This window comes from Phacochoerus africanus, chromosome 2 (assembly GCF_016906955.1).
Source record: "Phacochoerus africanus isolate WHEZ1 chromosome 2, ROS_Pafr_v1, whole genome shotgun sequence".
In the NCBI taxonomy this organism is placed as follows: domain Eukaryota; kingdom Metazoa; phylum Chordata; class Mammalia; order Artiodactyla; family Suidae; genus Phacochoerus; species Phacochoerus africanus.
The window spans coordinates 136,242,458-136,268,873 of record NC_062545.1 but is presented as its reverse complement, the minus strand read 5'-3'; the positions used below and the strand labels follow the sequence as shown (position 1 = coordinate 136,268,873).

General features: G+C 40.6%; 1 protein-coding gene across 5 annotated transcripts in view; it reads left to right on the top strand.

Moving 5' to 3' along the window:
• Positions 1-26,416, top strand: part of CDIN1 (CDAN1 interacting nuclease 1) — a 230,677-nt gene that overhangs the window by 173,172 nt on the left and 31,089 nt on the right. Inside the window, exon 11 of one of the 5 annotated variants that reach the window (XM_047766776.1) lies at positions 26,141-26,242. The exons of the other annotated variants lie outside the window; for them this stretch is intronic. Within the exon in view, the coding sequence (XP_047622732.1) occupies positions 26,141-26,237 (97 nt within the window). The 3' untranslated portion in view covers positions 26,238-26,242. The remainder of the gene's footprint in view (positions 1-26,140; positions 26,243-26,416) is intronic. 5 annotated transcript variants of the gene reach the window in all.

The following is a 26,416-nucleotide window of genomic DNA, read 5'->3' as shown; positions in this document are numbered from 1 at the left end:
TGCTAACAGCCCCCGTGTCACCCCCCACTGTCATTGGTATGCAGCTGTGAGGACTTTCTTGGTCCCCCCTTCTCACTTCAGACACCAAAATGTTACTCATTTACCTTAATATGAGCCTTTTTTGTTTTTGTTGTTGTTATCCCCTCATCCTCTTTACTCAAGATTTTCCTTTTTCTCTTTTAGCCAGGGTTACTTGGTTTTGCCTTCCAGGAAAGCTCCCCATAACTGACTTCCTGCTCAAGTCAGCTTTTCTAAAGTCTCATAAAATCCTGAGAAGATGGAGTGAGGGGATGCCCTAGAATCTCCATCTTTATGTTGAACGTGCTGGAATTGCTGGAGGACAAAAGGCTGTACAGACTCTCTTTGGGACTGCAAGGTCCAACTAAATACCCTTTTCTCTTACTTTCCCATCTCATTTGAGGGGAGAAAGTTAACAGGGAAATCAGAGGCTATTACTCTCCACAGTGATCTACCCACGTTTAGCTGGCTTATATTGTAACCCACATATATAAGACATTAAACTTTATTTATGCAGAATAACTATCCTGATTGCACTAAAGTGATATTAATATAATTTAATTGATGATTTAGAAGGTACCTCAAGCTTATCATTCTAGAATTTTCTGTATTGGAAGATGGGATCCATGGGGCTACATCTCTCTGCATTGACCCCTGTCCTCTCACCACCCCCACCAAGTGTTTAGCCTGCTGACTTTCTCTACCACAAACTAACCAATAGAGAACAGTCCCTAGGTTGAAGTGATTTTTGATTGGTTGAATATTGGTGGTGAATAGACAGTAAATTTAAATTAAATGTCATATAGCTGAAGCAGGTAGAAGGGGAGCAAATGAAAGCTTCTTCTTTTACGGGCTGCCAAGAGGTGATAGCTCTTCAAAAGCAGTCTGCTAAGTGATCCCAAGCTAATGCAAATTAACAGTTGTTTTCTTTCAGAACTGTATGACTGAATAAACATTTACCATTTGTTTCATTTCTACTCATCTCTTAAAACAGTTGCTACAGGTCTTAATAGTAAGACTCGAAACATATAATGTATTAGCCTTGGCACATCAAAATATTGTTCATCTTCCAAACTTGAGATATTCCAGTTTGGCTTCTCGCTGAGTTTATAGTGTTCCGAGGGTATGTATCTAAAAATGCATCTTCCTAATCTCCTGGAATTAAAAAAAAAAAAAAATTGTAGCTATTCACTGTAACTTGTCGCTATTCCCAGCTTAAACATGGTCTGTCGGTTGTGAGATTGATGGGGCATTGTGGTACATTTCAGTCTTACGAGGGGCCCAAATAAGACGAGTAACCCACTGAGTAGTATTTTGGAAGAGAGACCTATGATATTGGTGCAAAATAATAATGAGGTTAAAAATGGAATTTCAGCCTCAGCTGAGAACAGTACTTCCTGCCTTTTTATACAAGCCTTTCATAGTTCATGGTGATCACCTTTTCTCACAGCACCGCCCTGGGCACTGTGAGGCGTAAAGGATTTTAGCAATTGAACAACAGTATCAAATAAATTCATTTAAGGAGTTCTCTTCTTAAATGTTTATTCCAATCGTTAACATTCCTGGAGCTGGTATGTCTGCCAAGTGCTCAGAGCTTAGTTCTCATGCAGCAAATTTAGCATGACAAAGTTGCTCCCATTTTTTGCAAATGGGAAACCTGGAGCCCCAAATGGAGCCTCATGCAGTAAACTGCAGAATGGAGATGAGATCCAAGAGATACAGTATAAGGGATTATCTGGGATCATGTAGATGGTTTGCAGTTGCCTTTGTATGGCTACTGGGTTAGATCATTCTTGGCAAGTTTGGTGAATTAGTATCCTATTCCTGAGTCCCATTTCAATACCTAGTTTGGAACTCTTCCACTCCCTGAAAACTTCCATTGAAATTTTTATCAATGGTATTTGCATAGACAAAATGGAATCAAACTATTGACATGTAGTTTTTTTATAAAAAAAAGCAAATTTATGTGAATGGTTTGTCAGTAGAGATAATTTAGCCAAAGGCACCTGTCTTCTCTAAGAACTCTGCCTGAAAAGACTTTTAGGGGGAGCTTGGTGAATTTTTTTGTCCTTAAAATAAAGCTGTTTTTGAGGTATGAGAGAAGCTTAGTTTTTGAAATGGCACAATGAATTACAAAGGCTCCTTTTTACCCCCCAAAAAAGGACTAAAAAGGACATTTGTTCAACTCTTGAGGAAGAATTGCGCCGTTAACATTAAAGTCTAGATACAAGAAAAGGGAAAATTGGAGGAAGAGGAGGAGCAGGTAGTACCAGGGAAGCAACTTGTTTCACAAAGATGATTACTCTCAAGCTCAGATTAAAAACTCCAGAAAGAGTATATTTAGTGAATGAAACAGCTGGAAGATAAAACTTAGCAGACCATCCCCTCATTGAGCAGACACAGGAATATGCTTGTGTCTATTCCCACCCACCTCCCAACGCACCCCGCTCCCCTCTCCACACCCTGCAATGGGCCTGTAAGTATGTTCTGGCAGATGAGTGGCCAATAACCAGTCTTCATAATGGAGGTCAGGTGATTTGTATTTCTGGATTTTTAGAAGAGACAGGGCTTATCATTGATTTGAAGATGGAAAGTACACTATTTCACCTCCCCCTGTCATTTAGTGGATGTGGTTCTTGAGTATGGCCAGAATTATATGTGTGTTAATGTGTCTTGAGCCCTGACCTAAACTGTAGATGAGAAGGCTCTTTAAATATTAAAATGCAGAACAAACAGAAGTGCTTATGCAGTAGGAAAGTGCATGGTACTCTAAAGTCAGTAATCTTTTTATGGGGGCAACCTTTTCGAATGCTAGGTTTCTGTCCAAATGCAACTTTTTGGAAAACTCCCTCTTTAACAATAATATTAAATTGCTAGTCTCTTAAAAAAAAAAATGAAGTTACAGAGTATCTAACTTCATAGTTTTCAAATCTTTTTATCCTTTTTACATGTCAAAGTTTAAGTGCTGTGTTTTGTATATACAGTCATCATGATATTTGAAAAGGCCATCAAGAAAAGCAATTATATAATTGTTTTAAGGAAACTGGAAGCAAGGATAAAGGCTTTTGGAAATGAGAGAGCAGTATTAACAATTACAGCACCTGAAGTCAAGATGCAAAATTCTGTCCTAATTATTGGTGATGATTAATTAAGCATAAAGCTACAAGCCTTAAAAGAATTTTAGAATTATTTTTCTTTGATTTATCTACCAAAAAAAAAAAAACCCACCCCATCATTTTCTATTTTAGCAGTTTCCACAACTTAAACATTAAATTCTTATTGTTTGATTTCTGTTATATTAGTAGTGTGTGTTTTGCAATTCTAATCTTCACGTTTTTCTTTCTTTATCACTGAAGTAGGCCTTTTGAAGCTGGGAAATTTTTCATAGCAATATTGACAGTGTTCACATTTGCATGATGACAGCCAAGGAATGGAGCAGTAATTTTTGAAATTGCAGAAGTATTTAGAACACTGATAAAAGCTGAAATATATTTTTGATGGATTGAAGTTAAGCATACATGATTTTTCCTGCTGTCAAAAGGCTCTGAATTTAGTGAATATTTGCCTGCTGTGAGAATGCAAGATTAACATCACAACCATCACCCGGGCACCCAAACCCTGCAATTTAATAGCTTTTTAGGTTCTTTCCTTTTTCTAAACAGCAATTAATCTCATTTTAGTACAATTTTCTCGTTTCTGAAGTCGCTCATTGAATCGCTGTTTTGTTCATATTTGGCTTCAGCTCCTCTGCATAGTCATTAAAGTCCCAATTAATGTCACCTTTAGCTGAAGAGTACTCATTTTTATTGAGAAAATGACAGTTGCTGCCATGAGTAGTGCAGTGTAATATACATTAATTGCCCTGTAACACTGGTAATTACGAGTTTTTCAAGCCTCTCAGTAAACTGTCATGCCTAGACAAGACTGTGCTAAAATAGATTACTCATTAGGGAGACCTGTCCTATTTTCTGGTGGGTTCTTAGTGTTAGTTTAAAAAAAAAAAAAAAAATCTTGAGCTTGAACAAATAGTTGCCAAGAGCAATTTCCTACAACAATCTCCTTGTGTTGGGTTTTTCAGCCATCACTTAAGATTGCGGTCAGCAAACAGGGCGCAGTGGACGATGCTACAGATGTTGCGTCTTAAGCACCTATTTATGTGGATCACAAGAGTGAACTTCCCGACGACGCTCCACTCAGGGTTGCATTCGGGGTCCTCCTAGAGGGTGTTGTGTTAAAACAGGTCGGTTCCCTGGTGTGGAGAGAGTTGTGAGCGAGAAAGCCGGTGCTCCACCCTCACTGAGCCTTAATCACCTCTCCGCCACATCCAGCAAGGAACACCATTGATGCCTTCATTAAACAAATCCACGTGAATGCTGGAGCAGATAAATAACTTTGACACTGAACATGGCAAGCTTTACATATATATATATGTATATTTTAAAGTGCAGTTTTAAAAAATGGAAAACATTAGCTAGAGAAAACCAAAATCATCTTCTATGCAAAACTATCAGCCCACAGTCTTTTTTCATAGATCATTGCTGAATAGTACATTGACAGCAGGCTTTTTTTTCTCCTCTTTCAAACCGTGTTCCTAATTTCAGTGTGAATATAATTTTTCTCTTCCCCATTCCTATCATATTTCATATGTTGCAGTTTTAACACAAAATAGTCAACTTTGAAGCCCATAGTTGCCCAGAACTGACAAAAAGAAAACCTTTGTTGTATCCTTGCCTAAAGCAGGTGTTATAACAATCTGCTCTTTCCCTCTCTCTCTAAATGAATTTTGTCACAGCCTTTCAAATTTTCTTGTGGCGATGAGCTAATGAAAGTAGATGGTACAATTTGTGCTGACCAGGTAGCAAGCGCCAGCTCACAGCTGAGGATAGTTTTTTTTTTTTTTAAATAAATAAATAAAATAGAGCATTATATCACTGATTTACCCATTACCCAGTATTAATAGTGAGAGACCTTGGCGTGTTTATCTGTTTGTATTGGTGTGCATTTATCGAATTGTTTATGACAAGACTAATTGGGGTAATTGTAGACACTGAAATTACCTGTCAGCTATATGTAACCACACTCCCTTTCTTTCTGACAAATGATGACAACTGAGGGACCCCGTAGCATTACTCATGATGGCTTTTCGAGTGGTAATAAGGACAATAGGGGCCCTGGCTAATTTGACATGGACAGCCTTCACAACAAGAAGCCAGCTAAATGACTTGTCAGGAGGGGAAAGAAGTCAGAAAAGTAATGGAGTCCCCCATGGCGCTGTGACAGGGAGATGAGGCAATTTCAACGGAAAGTGAAAAGGCTTCAGTTTGTCAAGTATTTAGAACAATCAGAGAACAGCTAGAGGCTGGAACCTGACAATAAATTTGTGAACCATGGTAGCAGTTCCATACAGGTCAGTTACTTCATGATGGTCGTGCGGCACTCAGAGGGTCTGCCGTCCTTGTCTCCTTCACATCTACCCACCCGAGCCGCGTCACCTCCCGCCTGTGCTCTGTTTTGCACAATGGGAGTAATGGTCAAGGTTATGGAGGCCCGGGAACAGAATGATGGTATGAGTTGCAGTCACTAGTATGTCAGAGAATAAATAAACAAAAATCTAGGCATATAATGTGATGATGGCAGCCCTGACACCAGGATGGTATTCACTCTCCCAAGCTGAGTGGCAGTCACTGGATTGAGTCCTAGCAAATTCCTTTCTCACTTTCTCCTGGTTGGGTACAAAATACCGTACTGCCGCTCATAGGCCAAAAGACCACTGGCAACGCGTTTGCCCCGATCATGTTGAGCAATAGAATGCTAATCCCAGAAAACCAGTGCACAGGGATTATTAGAACTTTCCTCTGTATCCCATACCTCCAAAGCCAGAAGTAGCTTCTGACCCTCCTATGCACTAGGCAGCTCAAGCGTTAAAGTGATATTTCAGCAGTTATGTTGTCTTGAGTTTTTGGGTTTGGTTTTATTGGGGACAGTCTCTACATTATAGAAAAGCAAGTTTCTGAACTGATCGGGACACTTTGCCTCTCTCTGCCTCAGCTTCCTCTTTGATAACATGAGGAATGACAGGTTGATCAAATTTATGTAAAAATTGATTGCGTGATTTGCACACAAGTTAGGTTATTTTTATATGGTTTGATATATATTATGCACTTGCACCAATTTTTCTTCCCCTTTGGATCCTTCACATAAGGAATAGAGCACCTTTGTGGGGTATTTTGTGTTTTGTTTTGTTTTTTATGGCTGCAGCCACAGCCAGGGATTCAATCCAAGCTGCAAACTTTGCCACAACTGCGGCAATGCATCAGGCCAGGAACCAAACCCTTACCTCCTCAGTTACCTAAGCAGCTACAGTTGAATTCTTAACCCACTGTGCCACAGCAGGAACTCCACATTACCCCTGTGTTTAATAGTATTTTTCTTGTAAAGATTTCGAAGCCTTCAAGCCATGGAATCTGTCTTTTTAAAATCGTATAAAGAAGAACATGCACATTCAGTACCCCCTTTTTTTGGTCATTTGGGAAAATGTTTCTTTCTAGATGCTGTACTATATAATATCTTAATATATTGGTTAAACTTATCAGTATAATGTAAAACACACAGTTTCTCAAATACTGTTAAACCTAACAAAATAGATCGCCAAATGGTCTAACCATCAGTTCAGAAGGATTAGAAACCCACTGGGAAAAAGTACCAATAGAGTGGTTTTGTCTTTGCATTTGTTTGGAGGTGATAGGAGGGGGTGTCTCCTTATGCCCAATAAATGCAGCTGCCTGCACACACACTTCACTGCAGTGGTATTTGAGTTGCTGAAGGGTCTTCTGTGTTTGGTCAGGGCTGTCTTTGAGAGCAGAATAAGCAGTCTGCCACATGAAGACCTAGGCTGGAGGCTGGGGGCCCCAGCAGTGGGCTCAGGGACGTCAGGGACAAAGATTAAGCTCTTAAACAAGGGGCTACAGAAGGAGGCAGAAGAGAGGGGCCTTCGACCCTCTGTGTCTGTGCTCACAAGTGCACAGGGGTCAAATATGGCTTAAAATGGCTCAGGTGGCAGCCTATAGAGGTATCCTTTTCTTTCTTAAGCATCTTTGCTCTCTGCTGACAGGAATTATCCTTTCTGAATTTCAAGTCTGTATTTGAGATGAATATTTCTCAGATTAGCTCCACTTTGGAGACACTTTTTATGTTGCACACAAACCTTTGCTAAATATTTTCTTCCCTTCGTGGAAGAAAGTTCTTTGGTTTTGGTTTTGGTTTTGGTTTTAATTTCTATGAACAGGAGCTCAGCTGTAACGAACCCAACTAGTATTGGATGAGGACTTGAGTTCAATCCCTGGCCTTGCTCAGTGGGTTAAGGATCCTGCGTTGCCATGAGCTGTAGTGTAGGTCACAGATGTGACTTGGATCCTGAGTTGCTATGGTGTAGGCAGGGAGCTGCAGCTCCGATTCGACCCCTAGCCTGGGAACTTCCATATGCCGCAGGTGCAGCCCTAAAAAAGCAAAACAAAGCAAAACAAAAAAATTCTATAAACATACTCAACATTTAAAATAAATTGTGCTTCTCTCTTTGTAATAATACATGTTTAATTCTAAAAATCTAAAAGCTCCAAAGAAATAGGAAAAAACATAAAAATCCTCATAATCCCAATTTGTACACATTGTTACTATTAACACTTGAACAAAAATGAGATCATATTGTATATACTCTTGTATATTCATGTTATCTTCTCTTCAAATGCCCTTGAGATTGTTTTTCATGCCTAAAAATATAGTTCTACATTACCCTTTGTAATGGGTTCCTAGCCCTTGTATTATATGGGAATATCATAATTTATTTAACCTGTCATCTCTTATGGGTTAGAGGTCAATATAAACAACACTGTGATAAACATCCTCGAAATGAAATGAGTTAAGATACAGAAAACACTAGAGCCTCAGTCAACATTTTTGTTTTCTTCTGTCTTGTGAGATCTGCTCTGTTGTAAATGGATAGAGCTATGGCACCTGTATTTTCTGCACCTGGCTATGCTATTTAGTGAGCATTTTGATTGTTCCTTTTAATATGCAATTAAAAGAGCCATTTCCATGATGCCAGAAACTCATTTATCCAGTTGTCTGGTAACATATAAGCAAATAGAAACAAAGTTAGCTTGTCCATCTGCATTTGTTTTCTACTGTCTAGTCTTCAGGGCTTTTGATTCAACTCTATAAAGTTATTTCCGAGGCAAAGAAAGGTCACACGTTGTGCTGTAAAAATTATGCATCTCTCTGTTAGGTAGAACTTCAAGTGTTTATTCATTTCCCACCTCCATTACCATCCATTGGCATCCAGAACAAGCTTTTCTTTCTGTTAAGGAAGTGATAAGCCCCCAATAATTGTTAGTTGTTCTTATTATCATCATTAACTCTTCATTAAATCACTTTTCCCATTCATATATATATATATATATATTTTTAGGATACTATCCAAATAATACAGCTTCCCAGTCAAAGGGACCGTGGAGTCTCAAAGCTCTTGATGCATCTTACTAATCTGCCTGTCACAGATGGGGGTAGCAATTTCTTTTTTTTTTTTTTAAACGCAGTGAATTTTGTTACATTTATAGCTGTGCAATGATCATCACAACCCAGTGGGGGTAAGCAATTTCTTCTTCCCCAAGTAGTCTACAGTGTTTCTCAGCATTCTGGCCCAAGTTAGGTGCCATCATTTTGGAGTTTTCGTGCTCTTGTTTTCCAGTTGCTCTCCTTCCTCTTGTTTCTATTCAGTGCGCTTGTATTTCCCTTTGTGACTCCTTGCAGAGGAGTTGTTTTATGAGGTATGCCTTCACCAGAGCTAAGGCACTTATAATTAGAAAGTTGTGTGATACAGTACCTTCAGACTCCGTTTATAATCCCAGATCTTTCTGACCCTCAAGCTCTGGAATAGGTCATACTTCTCTCCTCTCAGGACACTAGATATTTCAGATTATTCCAAGTGGTCTCCTGCCCTCTTTCCTGTGCCTTTGTTATAGCTGTCATTATAGATTGTTTCAGTGGCGCATATAATTGCTTCATTGCTAGTAACTGGCTTAATGTTGTCACAGACCTTATTGGCTCTTCTTACCTCAGATTTACATATAGCATCCCAGGGCTTTCTTTAGGGCATTTGTCATTTTTCCTCCAAATGATCTGGTGACAGTGTACAGCTCTTCAAGTTTTCATCAGCCAGCAGATGATATGGTCTTTCTTCTTTGCTGCCACAAGCCAGAAAAGAGACGAACTCGAGAGAAATGCTTTCATTACTGCACTTCAAGGAGGCTCTGTCGGGGAGTCAGGGAGGGGAGTTTCCCAAAGTCGCCAGACGATGACACTGGAAGATGCTCTCATGGGCAGCCCCATCCCTTGGTATCACCTGGAATGAGGCCTACTCATCATCGTTCTCACCGCCCTGCTTTCATGCAGCCAGCTATGCATCCTCTGAAGCCTGTTACTCTTCCTGTTTACATCTTATTCTGTAGAAAAAAGGATGAGGAATTTTACATGATATTAACAGCAACCGCTGCATATTGCATATATAGAATTTTGTTATAATTTCTTGAAGAGACCCATATTATTTGGAAAGGAGGGAAAAATACAGAATGCCACCAATAGCAAATGAGGGGCGCCTATTAAATCCTATGGATGAGACAGCAGTTGTGAATGTGCAGTTTCCTGTGTGGAGAAATAGTGTCATCACAGTCTAAGGGGCACGGGGTGGCCCTGGAGTTTGCCACCGCCATCCAGTGGCACTTTCAGGTTCTGTTGGTATTCAAGTCAACAGGCCCCACCTGAGTTTCATTATCTCCTAGCCAGAGAGTAAATCAGACATGGTCTGTCTCCTTAAATGGAAGGATTTGAAAGTTTAGGGTCCACTGGATAAGCTGCCGTGAGCAGGGAGGCTGCCCCTGTGGTTAAGCATCCCTCCACCATGAATGTCTTTCCTTGCTTCTTTTTTTCTCTCTGTTTCTAAATTCTCCTGTCCTTTAAATGTGCAACTTTTTCTTCTGCTTGCAAGCAGGTACTTTCTTCCTAAGAGATGTCTGAAGAAAGCCTCTTCCTGCCGCAGTGAGCCTCTCAGGTTCTAGCCACTTTCTACAAGAGCTGCTTTGGTCACTTGAATACCCTTTAAAATAGTTAAGGCCTATAAGACTTACTTAAAAAGCTGGTGCCTTTATCCAACAGCCTCACCAGGGGATTTGTAGTAATTCTTGCCTAGACAGCCCTGCCCCATCATTTGCTGGCCAGGCCTGATAAGAGGCAAGATTACACTCACTGGGCCTCATAGAAAGGGAGGGTTCCCTAAGACAGTCATGATACTCTTGCACCTGATGGAATCCAGGGCCTCCTCTAACTGACCAGGCAACACAGGATCCAGTTTCTCTGGGAGTCCTAAAGCTGCCCCCATATCTCCACTTCTCTGCCGTCAGCTGTACTGTACCTCCATGTGGTGGTGAGAGACCATACCCCTAACTTCCCTGCAGCCAGGGAACCTCCTTTCCTTTCCCCCTTCAGGTTAGGGAGCTTGGGAAGTGGCATCAAGCTTTGCTGGAGACCCTTGTAGGTCTGTGTTCTCTGTACAAAGAGCCATTCAAGTTCAGGCACAGAGCGAGCTCTGGCTCCACCCAGAATCAGGTTCTCTCTTAACTGAATCCTCCTTACAGCAGCTGCCACTGCTAGGTGGTAAATAGCAACTGGAGGGAGGGGCAGCAAAAGTGCTATAAACATGGAAAGTTTAGGGGCATCCTCTCTAGGCCTTTCTCCTTTGACCTTCAGCAACCATTCTCCTTTGATATGTGTACGAGAACACCCTACTGCTTCAAGAAATCATGCCAGTAAATCAGCCTGTCCACTCAGACTTCTCAAAAGCCAGAAAAGGTTGGGGGTGGAGGAGGGGATAAGCTTGACTGAGCACACAGAGTGAAGTGTCCATTCCTCCGTAAGTTGGTTTACCTGATGTGATCAATTGGCAAAGCCAACGAGCCGATTCGGAAGTCCACTGCGAACTAAGCCCCCATCAGCTTTTTTATTTTCTTTCTGTCATGATTTTCTTCAGTGCAAAATCTGCTCTATATAAATGCATCAAGCTGTAGCACCTGTATTTTCTGCACCATGATGTGACTTTCAGTGATAATTCTGTTTTTTCCACTTAATATTCAATTAAAAGAACTGTTTTCATGGTGCCAAATGACTCATTTATCCAGTTGTCTAGTAACATGTAAACAGACGTAAACAAAGGTAGCTTGTACATATGCATTTGTTTTCTACCATCTAGTCCTCAGAGCTTTTGATTCAGTTCTTAAAGGTATTTAACTGGCAAGACAAGGTAATGTGCTGCATGGTAAAAATTAGGCATTTTTTTTTCTGTTTCATAATAATTTGTGTTTTTTCATTTCCTGTGCCCACCCTCACCCCAAGCTTCCATAGGCATCCAGAATGAGCTTTAGCTCCTGTGAAATGTTTATCCTCATTAAATCTAGCCCAACTTAGGCAGAAACTGCTAGATGCCCCTGGTAACTCTTTCTTCCTTCTTATTTTAATAAAGAAATCCCTGATTTAGGCTTGATATGTCTTCACCCAAAATAAAATTTCAGCTCCCCTTGCAGCAAGATGTACCCATGTGGCTAGTTTCTGGGCAACAGAGCATGAGTCTTCTTGTCCTGTGCAACTTTGGAGAAATGCCCTTAAAGGAAGGGCCCTTCTTTGCCACTTTGTCGTTCCTGCTAACAGGAATGTGACCCTAATGGTTAGTACTTGGCAGCCATCTTGGGCCCTTGAGTGAAAATGGTGCGAAGAGGATGGCAGAGCCACAAGGTAGTGGGAGCCCATGTCCCTGCTGACTGTGCAGTCACTGTGTCAGCCTAGGGCTGCCTCCCTTTGAGTTTAGTTTACATAAGGGAGAAATGTACTTATATCTTGTCTAAGCTAGTGATATTATGGGTTTTCTTTGATTTGCAGCAGAACCTAATTCTAACCCATACGGTAGGTGAGATGTGGGCAAAGAATTAGATCTATACCAAGAGAGTTTGTGTTGAAAAATATTATCAGAGCCAAAGCTTGAATCAGGACTTCTAATTCTGCTCACAGTGTTTTTCTCTTATCTTCTGAGGCCGTATGAATGTAAATGGATTATGGTTGAATTCATCTAACTTTATTTTACTTGATGACCTTAAGGAATTTTAAAATTATGTATTTTTTCCCAAATTAGGATATTTGAAAATAGGTATTTTAAACAGCTCTGTTGATATAATTGACATACCCCAAAATACACATATTTAATATATACGAATGTGTCATTCTGGACATAAGTAAGCCCCCTTGAAACCATTTCTGTCTATCCATCGCTTCCAAAAGCCTCCTTGTGCCCCACTGATTTTTTTTATTTGTTTGTTTGTGTTGCAGTGAGAACACTTAGTGTGAGATCTGCCCTCTGAACAAATTTTTCAGTGCACAATACAGTGTTTTAACTATAGGCACAATGTTGTTCAGCCAGATTTCTAGAACTTGCTCATCATGCACAACTGAAACTTTATGCCCATTGAACAAAAACCTCCCCTTCTCCCTTCCCCAAGCCCCTGTCAACCACGCTGCTTCTCTCTGCTTCTATGAATTTGACCATTTTAGAAATATCGTATAAAAGGAATCACATATTGGAGTTCCCATTGTGGCTCAGTGATTAACAAAACCAACTAGTATCCATGAGGATGCTGGTTTGATCCCTGGCCTCGCTCAGTGGGTTAAGGCTCCAGTGTTGCACAGTGTTGCACAGTGAGCTGTGGTGTAGGTCACAGATGCGGCTCGGATCCCACATTGCTGTGGCTGTGGTATAGGCCAGTGGCTACAGCTCCAGTTCGACCTCTGGCCTGTGAACCTCCATATGCCAAGATGCGGCCCTAAAAACACAAAAAGGCAAAAAAGGGGGGGTAATCATGTATTTTTTTGTCCTTCTGGGACTGATTTATTTCATTCAGTATGATGTTCTGAAGGTTCAGAACATCATACTGATGTTCTTTAATCATTCATTTTCTTTAATCATTCATCTATAGATGGACGTTTAGCTTGTTTCCATATAATGGGAGTCAGGCTGCAATGAACATGGGAGTGCACATTTCTTTTTCACATCCTGATTTCAGTTCTTTTGGACATATCCCCAGAAGTGGGATTACTGGATCATATGGTAGTTTTATTTTTAATTTTTTTGAGGAACCTCCGTACTGTTTTACATAGCAGCTGCACCATTTTACGTCTCCACCAACAGTGTACAAGGGTTCCAATTTCATCCTTGCCAACACTTTTGTGCTTTTTTTTTTTTTTCATAATAGCTATCCTAACAGGTGTGGGGTGATATCTCATTGTGGTTTTGATTTGCATTTCCCTGATGATAATTGATGTAGAGCACCTTTTCACATACAGTTAGCCATTTGTATATCTTCTTTGGAGAAATGTCTATTCAAGTTCATTGCCCATTTTTCAGTCGGGTTATTTGTTGATTTGCTATTGAGTTGTAGGAGCTTCTTCTATATTTTTTGACTATTAAACCCTTATCAGATATATAGTTTGCAGATATTTTCTTCCATTCTATAGGTTCCCTTTTTATCCTGTTGATTGTTTCCTTTAGTGGGTAGCTTTTTAGTTTAATATAGTTCCACCTGTCTGCCATTCCTTTTTTTTTTTTTTTTAATTTTGGCCACGCCCATAGCATGCAGAAGTTCCTGGGCCAGGGATTGAACCAGCGCAACGGCCGTGACTATGTCAGATCCTTATCCGCTGAGCCACCCCAGGAGATCCAGCTTTTGTTGCCTGTGCTTTTTGGTTACATATCCAAGAAATCATTGCTCAGACCAATGTCAGGCAGCTTTTCCCCTATGTTTTCTTCTAGGAGTTTGATAGTGTTGGGTCTTACATTTAAACCTAAAATCCATTGAGTTGATTTTTGTTGTAGGCAGTGTAAGATAAATGTCTCATTTCCTTCTTTCCCCTGTGGCTAGCCGGTGTCCCCAACGGCAGAAAATGGGTCTCTGTATTTTTCCTTCTCAAAGCTCGCTCTGAATCCTGGAAAAGGGCCCCTCCAAATGTGTTACAACTCGGCAATTTGTTTGGAATAAAATTGTCATTGGCCACTCTTATTCCCGGCGTGACGTAGATGCGGTATTGGATTTTGTGAGTCAGACCCGAGCGTGACAAGGATCAGCAGCTCTGGCTTGATTGGGTCCCGGCTTCACCAGCATTGGCAGCCCATCCCCCTTTTATGGACATGGCCTTCCAGAGTCACCCAGTAATTTCAGATCTGTTGAATTCTGGTTGTGAAAGAGCTATTTTGAGAGCGTTGCCACAGTTAAATGTTTATTAAGTGTTTATACATGCATTAGTCACTGTGCAAACAGAGAAGCAGGTGGTCTTGCTCCCACCTGTTCAGGTCACTGAAGCAAAGCCACCTGGAAAGTTTCACACAGTAATTGGACCTTCACCCTCCAGAACTCCACTTTTATTCAATTCAGCAGTGAGGACTTTGACATCTCCTGAAGTATCTGCCCCATGTGTCCTCTGTTATTGGATATTAACCTTTTGTGAGCCACGGAGCACAAATCTGAAATTCAAGCGTATGGCTGCAGAAGTAAAGGAGACAGGAAGTAGAACATTGCAGGATGACTTGTAAGAGGAGGCTGGTCAAGGAGGTACTTCTAATTTGCCTGACACTACGGAGCAGTTTTCTCATTTTAAATGATCAACTATTCAGAATTTGGAAGGCCTGAGAAATTGTGACTCATCAATCAAGTTTCTTCATAGGAAACCACCTATAGAATAGACAAGCGTTTGCAACCCCTTATATCCTGTGCCTACGGCAAATGCCAATTGCTGCCTCCCACCCCCATGAGCCACACATCCAAGGCTTAGACATTTCATGGGCAGCCAGAGAAAGGCAGAAGGTGTGGGCCTTCGTGATTAGTAGTGTTTTCACGGTAAAGGAGACGGTTCTTTAAGTCTTGTTACTTTACCTCGTACTTGAACTGCGAATGGCCATGCGGTGTGGTGGAGGAAAGCACTGGACAGTGCATGGAGAGGCCTGGCATTTGGTCCAAGTCATAGCACTGATTCATCCACCAGCTTAACCAGACCTCTTTTCCAGGTCTCCATTGGCTTAATTTGGTAAATAAGGGAGTTGAGCTAAGTTTGATCCAGTACCAAGAGTTGGTGCATAGGCAGAGCCTTCCACCCAGCAGGCCTCCTTTTCAGACTATTGGGAGAGAATATGAGCTAGACCCTAACTCCTAGAGTCATCTTCCTGTTCCCAATTGTACCTGTCCCCTTCCACCTCTGGCCAGTCCTCCTGAGGACTGACAAAGGGGTTTTATTTTGGAAGCCCAGTCGGCAGTACACCAAGCTGCTTCTTCCCCAGTTCCCCATGCTGGCATGGCAAATGGGTTTGCTGCAAGTGGTTACAAGAATATTTATGTCAGCGACTTCAGCCAGTGGTCAGAGTGATGGGTGAACTGGCACCATCCCTGTTGACTCCTGCGATGTAGGTGGCCGGACCCTGAGGAAAACAGACCAAGTAGGACCCAGACTGTGGGCTGGGGTTGGGGGCTAGAAGCAAAAGAAGAAAAAGAATACAGGTACCTGGAGTTCCTATTGTGGCTTTGCAGGTTAAGAACCCAACACATTGTCTGTGAGGAAGTGGATTCAATCCCTGATCTTAGTGAGTTAAGAATCCGGTGTTGCCGCCACCTGCAGTGTAGGTCACAGATGTGGCTCAGATCCAGTATTGCCATGGCTGTGGCATATGCCGCAGCTGCAGCCATAAAAAGAAAAAATAAATAAATAAAAGTACCTGTGGCAGCCAAGGGGGAAGTACCCATAGTCTGGAACAAACTTCCCAGGTTGTTTTGGCTCTAATTATTTTCCAAGTCTGGTAAAGTGAATTAGAACTGGCCTGACACCTATGATGAAAAGGTGTACCAAGGACAGAGGAGAGAGAAAGAGATTATATCCCAAGTGCATAGTTCAGGATCTTCCCTCAGCCTTCTGGTCATGGCAGGAGAGATAAGCCATACGTAAGAAGCCCCACACCACCCTCAAAACTGGAGCCAGCACTGACTACATTGCATTAGCACATTACATTTATTACCTCACAAGGTGGGGTACTCCAGAGAAACAAATCCAGTAGGATGTGTATGTACATATAGTAAGAGATTTCTTTAAGGGCCCTGAGTCAGGCAGCTGTGGGGACTAGCAGCTCTGAGACTCATTGGACAGGACAACAAGCTGAAAACTCAGGCAAGAGTCAAGACTGCAGTCTTGAGAGTCTGAAATCTGTAGAGCAGGCTAGCCGCCCAGAAACTCAGACAGGATTTTTCTGTGTGACGGTCCTTTAGCAGAATCCCTTCTTTACCCGCAAACCTCAGTTTTTGCTCTTGAAGTCTTCGACTGATTGGTTGAGTCTCACTCACTTTCTAGAGGGTGATCTGCTCTACCTCATGTCAGCTCAATTGGAGATGTAATCACATCGGCAACATACCTTCACAGCAACACTGGGGTTCGTGTTTGATGTAACAGGACATCACAGCCTAGCCAGGTTAATGGAGAAAGTTTCACCATCACAAGTACTGTTGACTACATTTAACCAATGATGAAACATGAAGCTATAAAAAGGTTAAAGAGGTAGCTTTCTCGGAGTTATTGCTTCAAGAGCACAGCTGTCTGACGTAGGCACCCAGCTTTCACCTAAAATGCTATACTGCCTCCCAAGAACACAAAGAGCCCTGGGGAAGGTGTTCTTTGCTACAAGGGCTAAAAAATCATGGAGTAAATTCTGTTATAGTCAGCTGATACATCAGGGTGCCACCAGCATCTTTGAAAAGTTTGGGGTTTTTTTTTGGGGGGGGGTTGTTTTTGTCCTTTTGGGTCCTTATAGGGTAAACTTACAGGGTGAAATAAACTATGTTGGGAGAGAAAACATTTTATTTTCTCCCCCATCTCTTTTCCCTTGATCTTTTCTCCCCTTCAACCCTTGCATCTCCTCCCCCACTCAATTTGCTTTATTTTCTTTTGTTTCTCCCATCTTTCTTTATGTCCCTTTTCAAAATTATTTCTTCCTAAAAATGAAAAAGAAAGGAAAAAAATTGGGGATTCATTAGATGGAATTCTATCAGCTGCTTCTGTGATCTGTAGTAACAATTGTGGCTTAGATATAAAAGAAAGGAGGGAGGGAGAGAGAGAAAGAAAATTTGAAAAGATATCGGAAGAACGAGGAGGGAGGAAGGAAGAGGAAATTCAGCCTTAACTCCCTGCAAAAGACAGCTTCTTTTTGATTATTTGTGGTGGTTTTATATTTAAGAATTTGGCATGTTGGAATCACCTGAGAGCTATACAAGTGCTGCTGCCTAGACTATGTAAATTAGCATCTCTGGGGTGGGACCAGTGCTGGTCAGAACTTGCCAGGTGGTGCCCAGTTTGAGAACCAGGATTACAGAATAGTGCCTGGTGATCAGAAGTCACAGTAGCAGTTGCCCCTGGGGAGGACAGGGGGATGATAAGGATTGAGAAGAAACCTAGAGTGTTCTTTATCTTGTTCAAGGTGCTTGAGATTTTTGCATTTTATATTCTATATTGTATTTATTTGATAACCGAGTTGAAAAAGTGATATAATAACACACACACACACACACACACACACACTGGTGTCTGATCTCACCCTTGGCGATTCTGATTTGTGTAGCTTAGGGTGTGGCCTGGGCATGGATTTTTAATGCTTCCCAGCTAATTCCAGTGTCCAGGGAGGTCAGAGAGAGACTGCTCTAGGGAGAGCCTGGCCAGCTGCTTTCTCTCTATAGACCAGAAGTACTTCATTTCCAGGACAGAATCGGAGACCTCCTTTGGCTCTCCTTTTCCTAGATTCTATTTTAACAGTTACCGTATTGGTAACAGATCATATTTTCAGGTAGACTGTACAGTGCCTTGTCTACAGTTCTGGAATCCCAAATGGTTCCCTAAACTGTAATTTGTTTTGGCAAGGTGGCACCAGGACATATTTCCAATAAAACCTGACCTGAACTCATATAAGGCTATTTAGGTACTACTTATTTCACCTGGTTTGAATAGTGATATGTTTTGCTTGAGAAATATTAATATGTTTGATTACAGAGTACTACTTTGTTCTCCACTATGGGTATGACATAATATGCAATATTTATAAATTTTTAAATCTGATAAATTGAGTTCTCAAAGCCATCTGGCTCAAGGGTTTCAAGCCATGAATTGTGTACCAGTAGTTTTTTGTATTATTAAATTTCCAGATTTGCCTTCCTGGGGACCTCCCCTGATCCAGGGCAATAGCCTAGCCTCAGGGACAGTCCATTTTCCAACCATCCTCTTGGTTTGAATTACACTGACAGGCAATGACCTTTATCCCAGCAAGAAGCAACCTCTGTTGCAGCCCTGTGCCCAGCCCTGAGCCTGGCACATGGAGGCCCTGACACTGTATGTTGTAGGAATACTGGAGTCTCCTATGTGTTGATTTCTCTAGTTTCATTCTCAGAAGGTGGATTTTCCAATCTTCTTCCTAAATCCTGGAAGCACCATGCTTTGAGGACATCGGTTTAATTATACCGCCAAATTCCAAAAGGATTTCTGTTCCAAAAAGAAGTCAATTTGTTTGAAGACGTCGTTTGAAGGAATAGCTTGATTCTTATGGTAGGAAAGATAAGCCCCTATAACCCAAAATGTAGCACTATTACAAAGAAACTAACGAATTAGCATTATAGTGGTGATGGCAATGATTTGTTCTCTCCTACTTTGTAGTCACATGTATATTTCATCTGCTAGTCTTAGAATCAAGAAGCTCCTACTCTTCATGCTATTTTCAGGATTCAGAACAAACAAACAAACAAAAATCCCAGATGTGCTTTTGGTGTTTGGTAAGTGCCCTTAGGATCTGGTGAGCCATAGGACCAGATGAGCTGGGCTCAGACAAAGACGGAAAATGAGATTTCTCTATTTCCTCACCAGTGGCATTTGGCTGTGGGAGATTTCCAGAACCTGGGGGTGTTGGTCCCATGGTGGATGGGACAGTCCACCAACCCCTTATTCTCTAGACCAGTGCTGCCCTAAAGAACATTCTATAGTCATAGAAAATGTTAATGTCTGTACTGTCCGATGTAACAATCACTAGCTACCTATGGCTATTGAACCCACACAAAAACATGTGGCTAGCCTTACTGAGAAAATGAAATTTAATACTGGTTTTTAGTAACACATGTAGCTGGTGACTACCGTGTTGGATAGTAGAGCTCTAGATCTAGGGGATAAGTGCTTCTCTTTCTGACATAAATGGCTGGGCCATTCTAAGGTTATCCAGAGAAGATCAACTGGATCAACCTTAAAATATGGGATGAAGTAATTCTGGGCAGGAAAAAAAACAAGTAAAGCAAGATAAAAACCAAAGCATGGAGGTATCAGAGAATTGGCCGAGGCAGAGCACTTCATCTGATTCTCAGTGGCTGGATATTAGTGTTTGGTTGGTTGGAAAGGGGGTAGGAAGGGAATTTTCTGAGAAACAAGATTCTTTAGAATCTTGTAAGCCATGGCAAAAGGCTTGGCCTTTACCCTCGAAAGATGTGTGTGTGTGTCGAAGGATATAATGAATGATCTGGTACCAAAACCTACTCAGCAAGGAAGACTTGCCACTTATCTAGCCAGGGAGAAAAATCTTCAGGGTGATGAAGGTTCCTCAGCAACCCCAGCTGGTGCTCTAAGGTGGTTTAAGGGGTGACGGGGGTCCCCTGTACCACTTGGTGCTTTCTCCAGGCCTTGTGGGATGTCCTCCTGAGATTAAACTGGGCAGTGATGCAGATGGCCCCTGTGCAAGATTGGGAGCTTGGAGGAGCCTTTTCAGGGACTGGGTGGAAGGACCACAGCCAAGATAACTAGAGACCTGAAGGATCATCCAGTCTTCCTCAAATATTTCATAAAGGCTAACAAACTAGAAATCATATAAATTAAATTAAATAAAATCTATAACTTCTGTTTTTCTCCCTCCACCCCAAGATAAAAAGTTTAGCTATTTGGAGAGAAGTCTTTGCATCATGAGTGTTTCATCTACTAAAATTTTAAAAGTAGTTCAAACAGCATTGATTTTCATGGACCTTAAACATTCTTAAATACATCCATCCAATGACTGAACTTTGGATTGTAGCAAAAAATAAATAAATAATTAAGTTTTACTCTGAAGGATAAAAAGGAGGACTTTTTAGCAAAGATTGTCACAATCTGTATTTTTCCTTATTAAAAAAGAAGATACCAGTGTACTACTGACAGTTGTTTTTCTCTAGTTCCTCTGAATCTCTGATATCTGCTCTGATTTGAATTTTGCTGATAAAACAACAAAAATTATAAGTTTGTTATCCGTTTGAGTCGTATAGAAGCTATATGATTTGTAGGCTTCCTCAAGTTCTTGGTAACTCAGACCATCTTAGGTTCCAAAGAGTGACTTCCAGGAGAAACAAAGTGAGAACCAAAAAGAAAATAAATCTGTCCCTTTATTAAATCTGTGCTCTTGACGCCTGCTGTTGTTACTCCTATAATAACTGGGGGTTAAACTGTCAGTTTGACGACTTGTAAAGCTCTTTATCATAGAAAGCAAGAAAAATCAATGTCGCATTACCTCAGGAATATTATTGATGACCTAAATGTCATTGGCTGTTTTTATTACTTTTCATTGTATTTAGCTTGTAATTCAAACCACTTTCTAATTAATTGGGTTTGGCTCCATTGGAAATAGAAAAAGCTAACTATCTAATAGGTGACACATGTCACAGGGAAACTTTACAACATCCCCATTTCCCCAAGATCAATCAACCGTGAAACAACTTACCAAACTTTTGTTTGTCTAGCAAATTCTTAAGAAATACAGTAAAATTAAATTTGTCTAGTCCAAAGAACCGGGGAGAAACATGAATGGGTAAAAGTGACCTGAAAGCCCAGTTTTATCTCGCTGTAATCTCCCTCCTGGTTGTTAAAATATCCCGAAGCACTCGATCATGTTGCCTTTTCACTCCAGAGCCATGCCTTGTCCTTGCCAACCGCACATGGTCCTGATTTGAACCGAGAGCTCCCTGACTGTTAAGCAGAACTCTCGGCCGGCCGCGACAAGGTCTCGAGTAGGTCAAAGGCCTAGAGCCTACATCTTGGTTAGATCTTCACCCGCATGGAAACCAGAAGCCCAGGTCAGGGCAGCGGTGCCTGCGGACAGCACCCTGATTAGATTAGGTCTGCATGGATCAACTACACAGAGAGGACACTTAACCTTTCAACTCAAGAGTTTCCATGTATCTTTATTTTCAAATGAAAAGGTGAATGTTATTCTGCCAGAGTCTTGGTCCAATAACAATGAAGGGTAACACACAGCTTTTTCTAATTTTGTCTGCCACCGGGTTGAATCAGCAATAACATGTAAGCATTTTATCTGTTTTCCAAATTTTAGGATATTTTGACATTTGTAGAAAACTACTTTATAATTTTACATCTCTTTCATTTTTATAGGAACTTAATATTTGCTTTTGGTTTCTACCTAGCTTTACCTATGCACTTATTTATTTGTTCATTGATTTAAATTTAGACTAGAGCTATCCTATCAATTAATAGCTAGATCTTTATCATGAAAATCTATACGTAGAAAGATCTATAAACTCCTTTTTTTAATAGTTTACAGATCTAGTCACTAGTCACTCCATTTTATTTTTTATTAAAATATAGTTGATTTACAGTGTTGTGTCAGTTATTTTTTATCAATTTTTTATTATATTTTTTCTTTTTCTGCCACTCCAGCAGCACATGGACGTTCCCAGGCCAGAGATCAAATCTGAGCTGTAGCTGCCTGCCTATGCCACAGCCACAGCAATACCAGATCCTTAAACTACTGCACCACAGCAGGAACTCTAAACCACTTTTTTAAATTTGATTTTTTTTTTCAATTTGCCAAAGTATTTCATTATCCAACATGCTGAATGATACAGTTTTAGGATAGGTTTTTTATAGTTTTGTTGATTCACTTTCTCCTGAGGAGCCTTAGATGCTTTGACTGCTGGGCAGTCTTATCTCACGGATTTGGGGTCTGCCAGGGGTGTCTGTTGCCCCCGGGTATTTGTTGGATACATTCACAAGGGCATCAGTGGTAGTGATGAGACTGAGGCATGGGGAATGGTCTGAACCCACCAGGAGGGACCCAGATCTTGTTCGTTCATGTGTTTACCAGTTCCTCCTTGAGTATCTGCTTTGTTCTAGGCACCAGGGCTTGGGTGGGATTCCGACAGGGACACTGATGATTATTCTGCGTCAGTGTCCCTGTCTTACGCCAGTACAGGGTCACATATAACCATATGTTGTTGTCTTCGAGATAAGATGATTCTTTGTGTGAAAAGGATGGCCTTCCTTGTCGTTACCTTGTTCCTGCCGTATGCTTGTTCTGTTAAGTAAACATCTCATCTGACACGGATAGAATCTCGGCCCAGAAGGCAGGTTCAAAGAGGGGAAAGGCAGTGAAGGGCTTTTAGGAGAAATAAAGATTAAATGAGCTCATTTTACTGATATTGAAAGCGGGTGCCAGTCACCCCCAACATAGTGATCTCTTCTTTTCCTCATTTATGTGTAATCTAAACCTTAGAGCCATTCGGAATCTTTTCTAAAACATAAGGTTGTCTTGCCAATTCACTTTCATTTAGAAATAATTGTTTTAATTTCCAATTACATTTATAAACAGAATTTCAAGAAACTGTGTGAATTGTCTTCTCATTTTTTTGTCTTTATTTTTAAAATAATTTTGTTGGAGTGTAGTTGATTTACAGTGTTGTATTAGTTTCAGGTGTACAGCAAAGTAAATCAATCATACACATAAATATATCCATTCTTTTTTCCATATACGTTATTATAAACGATTGAGTAGATTTTCCTGGGCTATACAATACCTGTTTTATACAGCTGTGGGTATATGTTATTCCCACCCTCCCAATCCTTCCCTCCCCCAAGTGGTTTCACATTTGGTAACCACAGATGGGTTTTGAAACTGAGTTTGTTTCCATTTTATAAATAAGTTATTTTGTATCATTTTTTACTACATTACACATGTAAGTGATATCATGATGTTTATCTTTCTCTGACTTACTTCACTCAGTATGTTAATCTCTAGGTCTGTCTGTGTTGCTGCAAATGGCCCTATTTCATTCTTTTTTTGTGGGTGATTATGTTCCATTGTATATATGTTCCACATCTTCTTTATCTGTTCCTCTGTCAATGGATTGTCTCAGTATTTTTGAGGCCAAATTTCTGATCTTGAGGTTGTATTATTTTAAAGGTTATTTTGAATTTTATACTTAGAGAAATAACTGCATATCAGCAGGGATCATCATTATCTTGATTGTTGACAGGCATGTTTTTTATGGCACTTCATTTACTGAATATGTATTTGATAGATCAATTATAACACTTACTGAGCCCTCAGTCTGAATAGAATACAAATATTTTCATAATTGTGGGCAAAATTCATGAGGGGGAGAAAAGAAATATATTTGCTTAAATTACTTTTATAATTTTCTGAATTTCTAAATAAATCGCTCCACCTTTACAACCTACCAAATTCACTTCCTCACTTCTGATCATCTTATGTTGTGCAGCCCTTTTTGAGCTACTCCTTGTTGATTTTTAGATTGATTAGAAAACAATGGTCCAATCCCCCATTTACCCTGTTTTTTAGAAAACTATTTCATATTTTATCATTGCCAGCATCCAGCTACCAAGACCACATACTATCAATCTTTCAGACATCTGATCACCATTCAGAAAACACATAATGAGCTTCTTCTGTGCACCAGGCTCTGTTCTAGGCATTGAATCTTAAATCTTAAGGTTTTTTTTTAATTAAAGTGTAGTTGATTTATAATGTTGCCAATTTCTGCTGTATAGCAAAATGACTCAGTCATACACATATATACTCTTTTTTTATATTATTTTCCATCATGGTCTATTTCCGGAGATTGGATACAGTTCCCTGTGTTCTACAGTAGGCTCTTGCTGTTTATCCACTCCAAATGTAGTAGTTTGAATCTACTAACCCCAAACCAAGTCTTAAGGTGATTGGAAAAGTATGGTTGATGATTCAGTTAATTCTGCTGAGGAGTCAGCATTGGAACTGGAGGCCTCTGAATAATTCCTTCTGGGTCTTCAAGTGCTTGATTTTTGAATGCTCCAGCCTCTTGCAGAGAAAATGCAGCATTCAGCATGCTCTGGAATGAATACCAAATACCTGGTTACCCCAGGCCTGGCTTGGACTGATTGTAAGACCTATATCAGCCTTACCTATACGTTTTCTGGGGTTTTGGCTTTATCACAAGCCACTTTCTCCTGCCTCCCACCCACTTCTGTTAGGAAATTCTGAAGCCGCTGACCCCAATTGTGTTAAATTGGGGGTGCAGCTTGAGGAAGTGGAGAGGGGGATAGAGGCTCTCTACCCTAACAATGTTTCCTTGAGCCTGAAACTCCTTTTTTTTTTTTTTTGTCCTTTTTCTCTCGTCTTTTCAGGGCTGCACCCGCAGCAAATGGAGGTTCCCAGGCTAGCGGTCTAACCAGAGCTACAGCTGCCAGCCTCTGCCAGAGCCACAGCAATGCCAGATCTGAGCCGCGTCTGCGACCTACACCCAGCTCACAGCAACACCGGACCTTAACCCACTAAGTGAGGCCAGGGATCGAACCGGCAACCTCATGGTTCCTAGTCAGATTCGTTTCCACTGCACCACGACGGAACTCCTGAAACTCCTTTTTGTCACTACCAGCTTGTGCTTCTGATTTGCCTTTAATCTAAAATTCTCTAGTAAGGCTCCTGTCTGCATACGGCTCCTTCCCCCATTCATATCCTCTGCAATCCTTTTCTTCCCCTCCTTGTACTTAGGAACAGTATCTGTGAGACTCAATTGTGAAATGTTTCTTAGAATTAATCAATAACACCTTGTGGTTTTCCAGCTTAATTTGTATATATTTATCTTGGAATATAGTACACATCTCTGTAGCATGCAATTTTGTAGTTGTTTGGATGTTGGCAGGTTTTAGAGGTGGGAGGGGAGGAAGTTATATTTTTAGCTATAGTGATTCACTTTGTAAATGGTGTACCCTGTAGTCTGTCCTCCAGTTGATTTACTGCATATGGAACCAACTCACTCTAACTACACTCTACAATTTCAGTGGTTTACAAAACCAATAAAAATATAAAATGCTGAAATAAATATTTAAGATTCCTTTTCTGCATTACACTAAAGATATGATGAAAATAAATTTTAAAAGAATGTATTTTGCATTTGAGGAATTCAGGTAAAAGTCATGAAGCTATAATTAAAAACAGAGTTGTAGGGACCAAGTAGAATTTGGAAGAGATAATTAAATTTTACTATTTGTCTTTATTTTTATCTTATATTCATTTAAACAAAGCCAATCTTGATGGACTATAAAATACACCATATGTTGTCATTTAAAAATGAAGTTCTGTATTTAAATTTGGCGTTTCTATTCTACCATGTGGCTGTATGCCACAACTCCTGCATCAGAATCCTTCTTAACACAGGGCTTCATAGAAACCACTACCAATCCATTAGAGTTCTCCAAATGATAAACCTATTTGCTGTCTCATTTTTAGATATCTCCCCAGCCTTATCCTTCAGTGACCCTCTGCTCTAGCTGGGACAGTGATCTCACTCTCTTAAAAAAAGGAGTTACCATTGTGGCTCAGTGGGTTAAGAACCCAACATAGCATCCTTGAGGATATGGGTTCCATCCCTGGCCTTGCTCCGTGGGTTAAGGATCTAGTGTTGCCACAAGCTATGCTGTAGGTCTCAGGTGTAGCTCAGATCTGGTGTTGCAGTGGCTGTGGCTGTGGTATAGGCCAGCAGCTGCAGCTCCAGTTTGACTCCTAGCCTGGGAACTTCCGTATGCTACAGGTACAGTACTAAAAAAAAAAACCCAAAAAAACAAATAAACAAGCAAAAACATACCAGATCCTTTCATCAAAGGCCATCTCACAACCCACCCTCTAATTAAGTCCAGTTTGTTTTTGTTTTTTTTTCAGTGTTCAATTCTTACTCCCTAAAAAAAGTCTTTCCTGGAGACTGCAGCCGAGAGGGAAAGCTGGGTGGTTCCCAAACCTGGCTTCACATCAGAATTAATGGAGGTACTTCTTTAATATAACAAACCTACTGTATCAGACCCTTTGGGCCTGAAACCTAGGAAAGAGCACTTTATTGGGTTCCTCAGCTGATTCTGATACAACTGCCTAGTATTCACCATTGATGTTTTGCAAACCACTGGTATAGTGGAAAGAACCACTAATTCTGGAGTTTTTTGG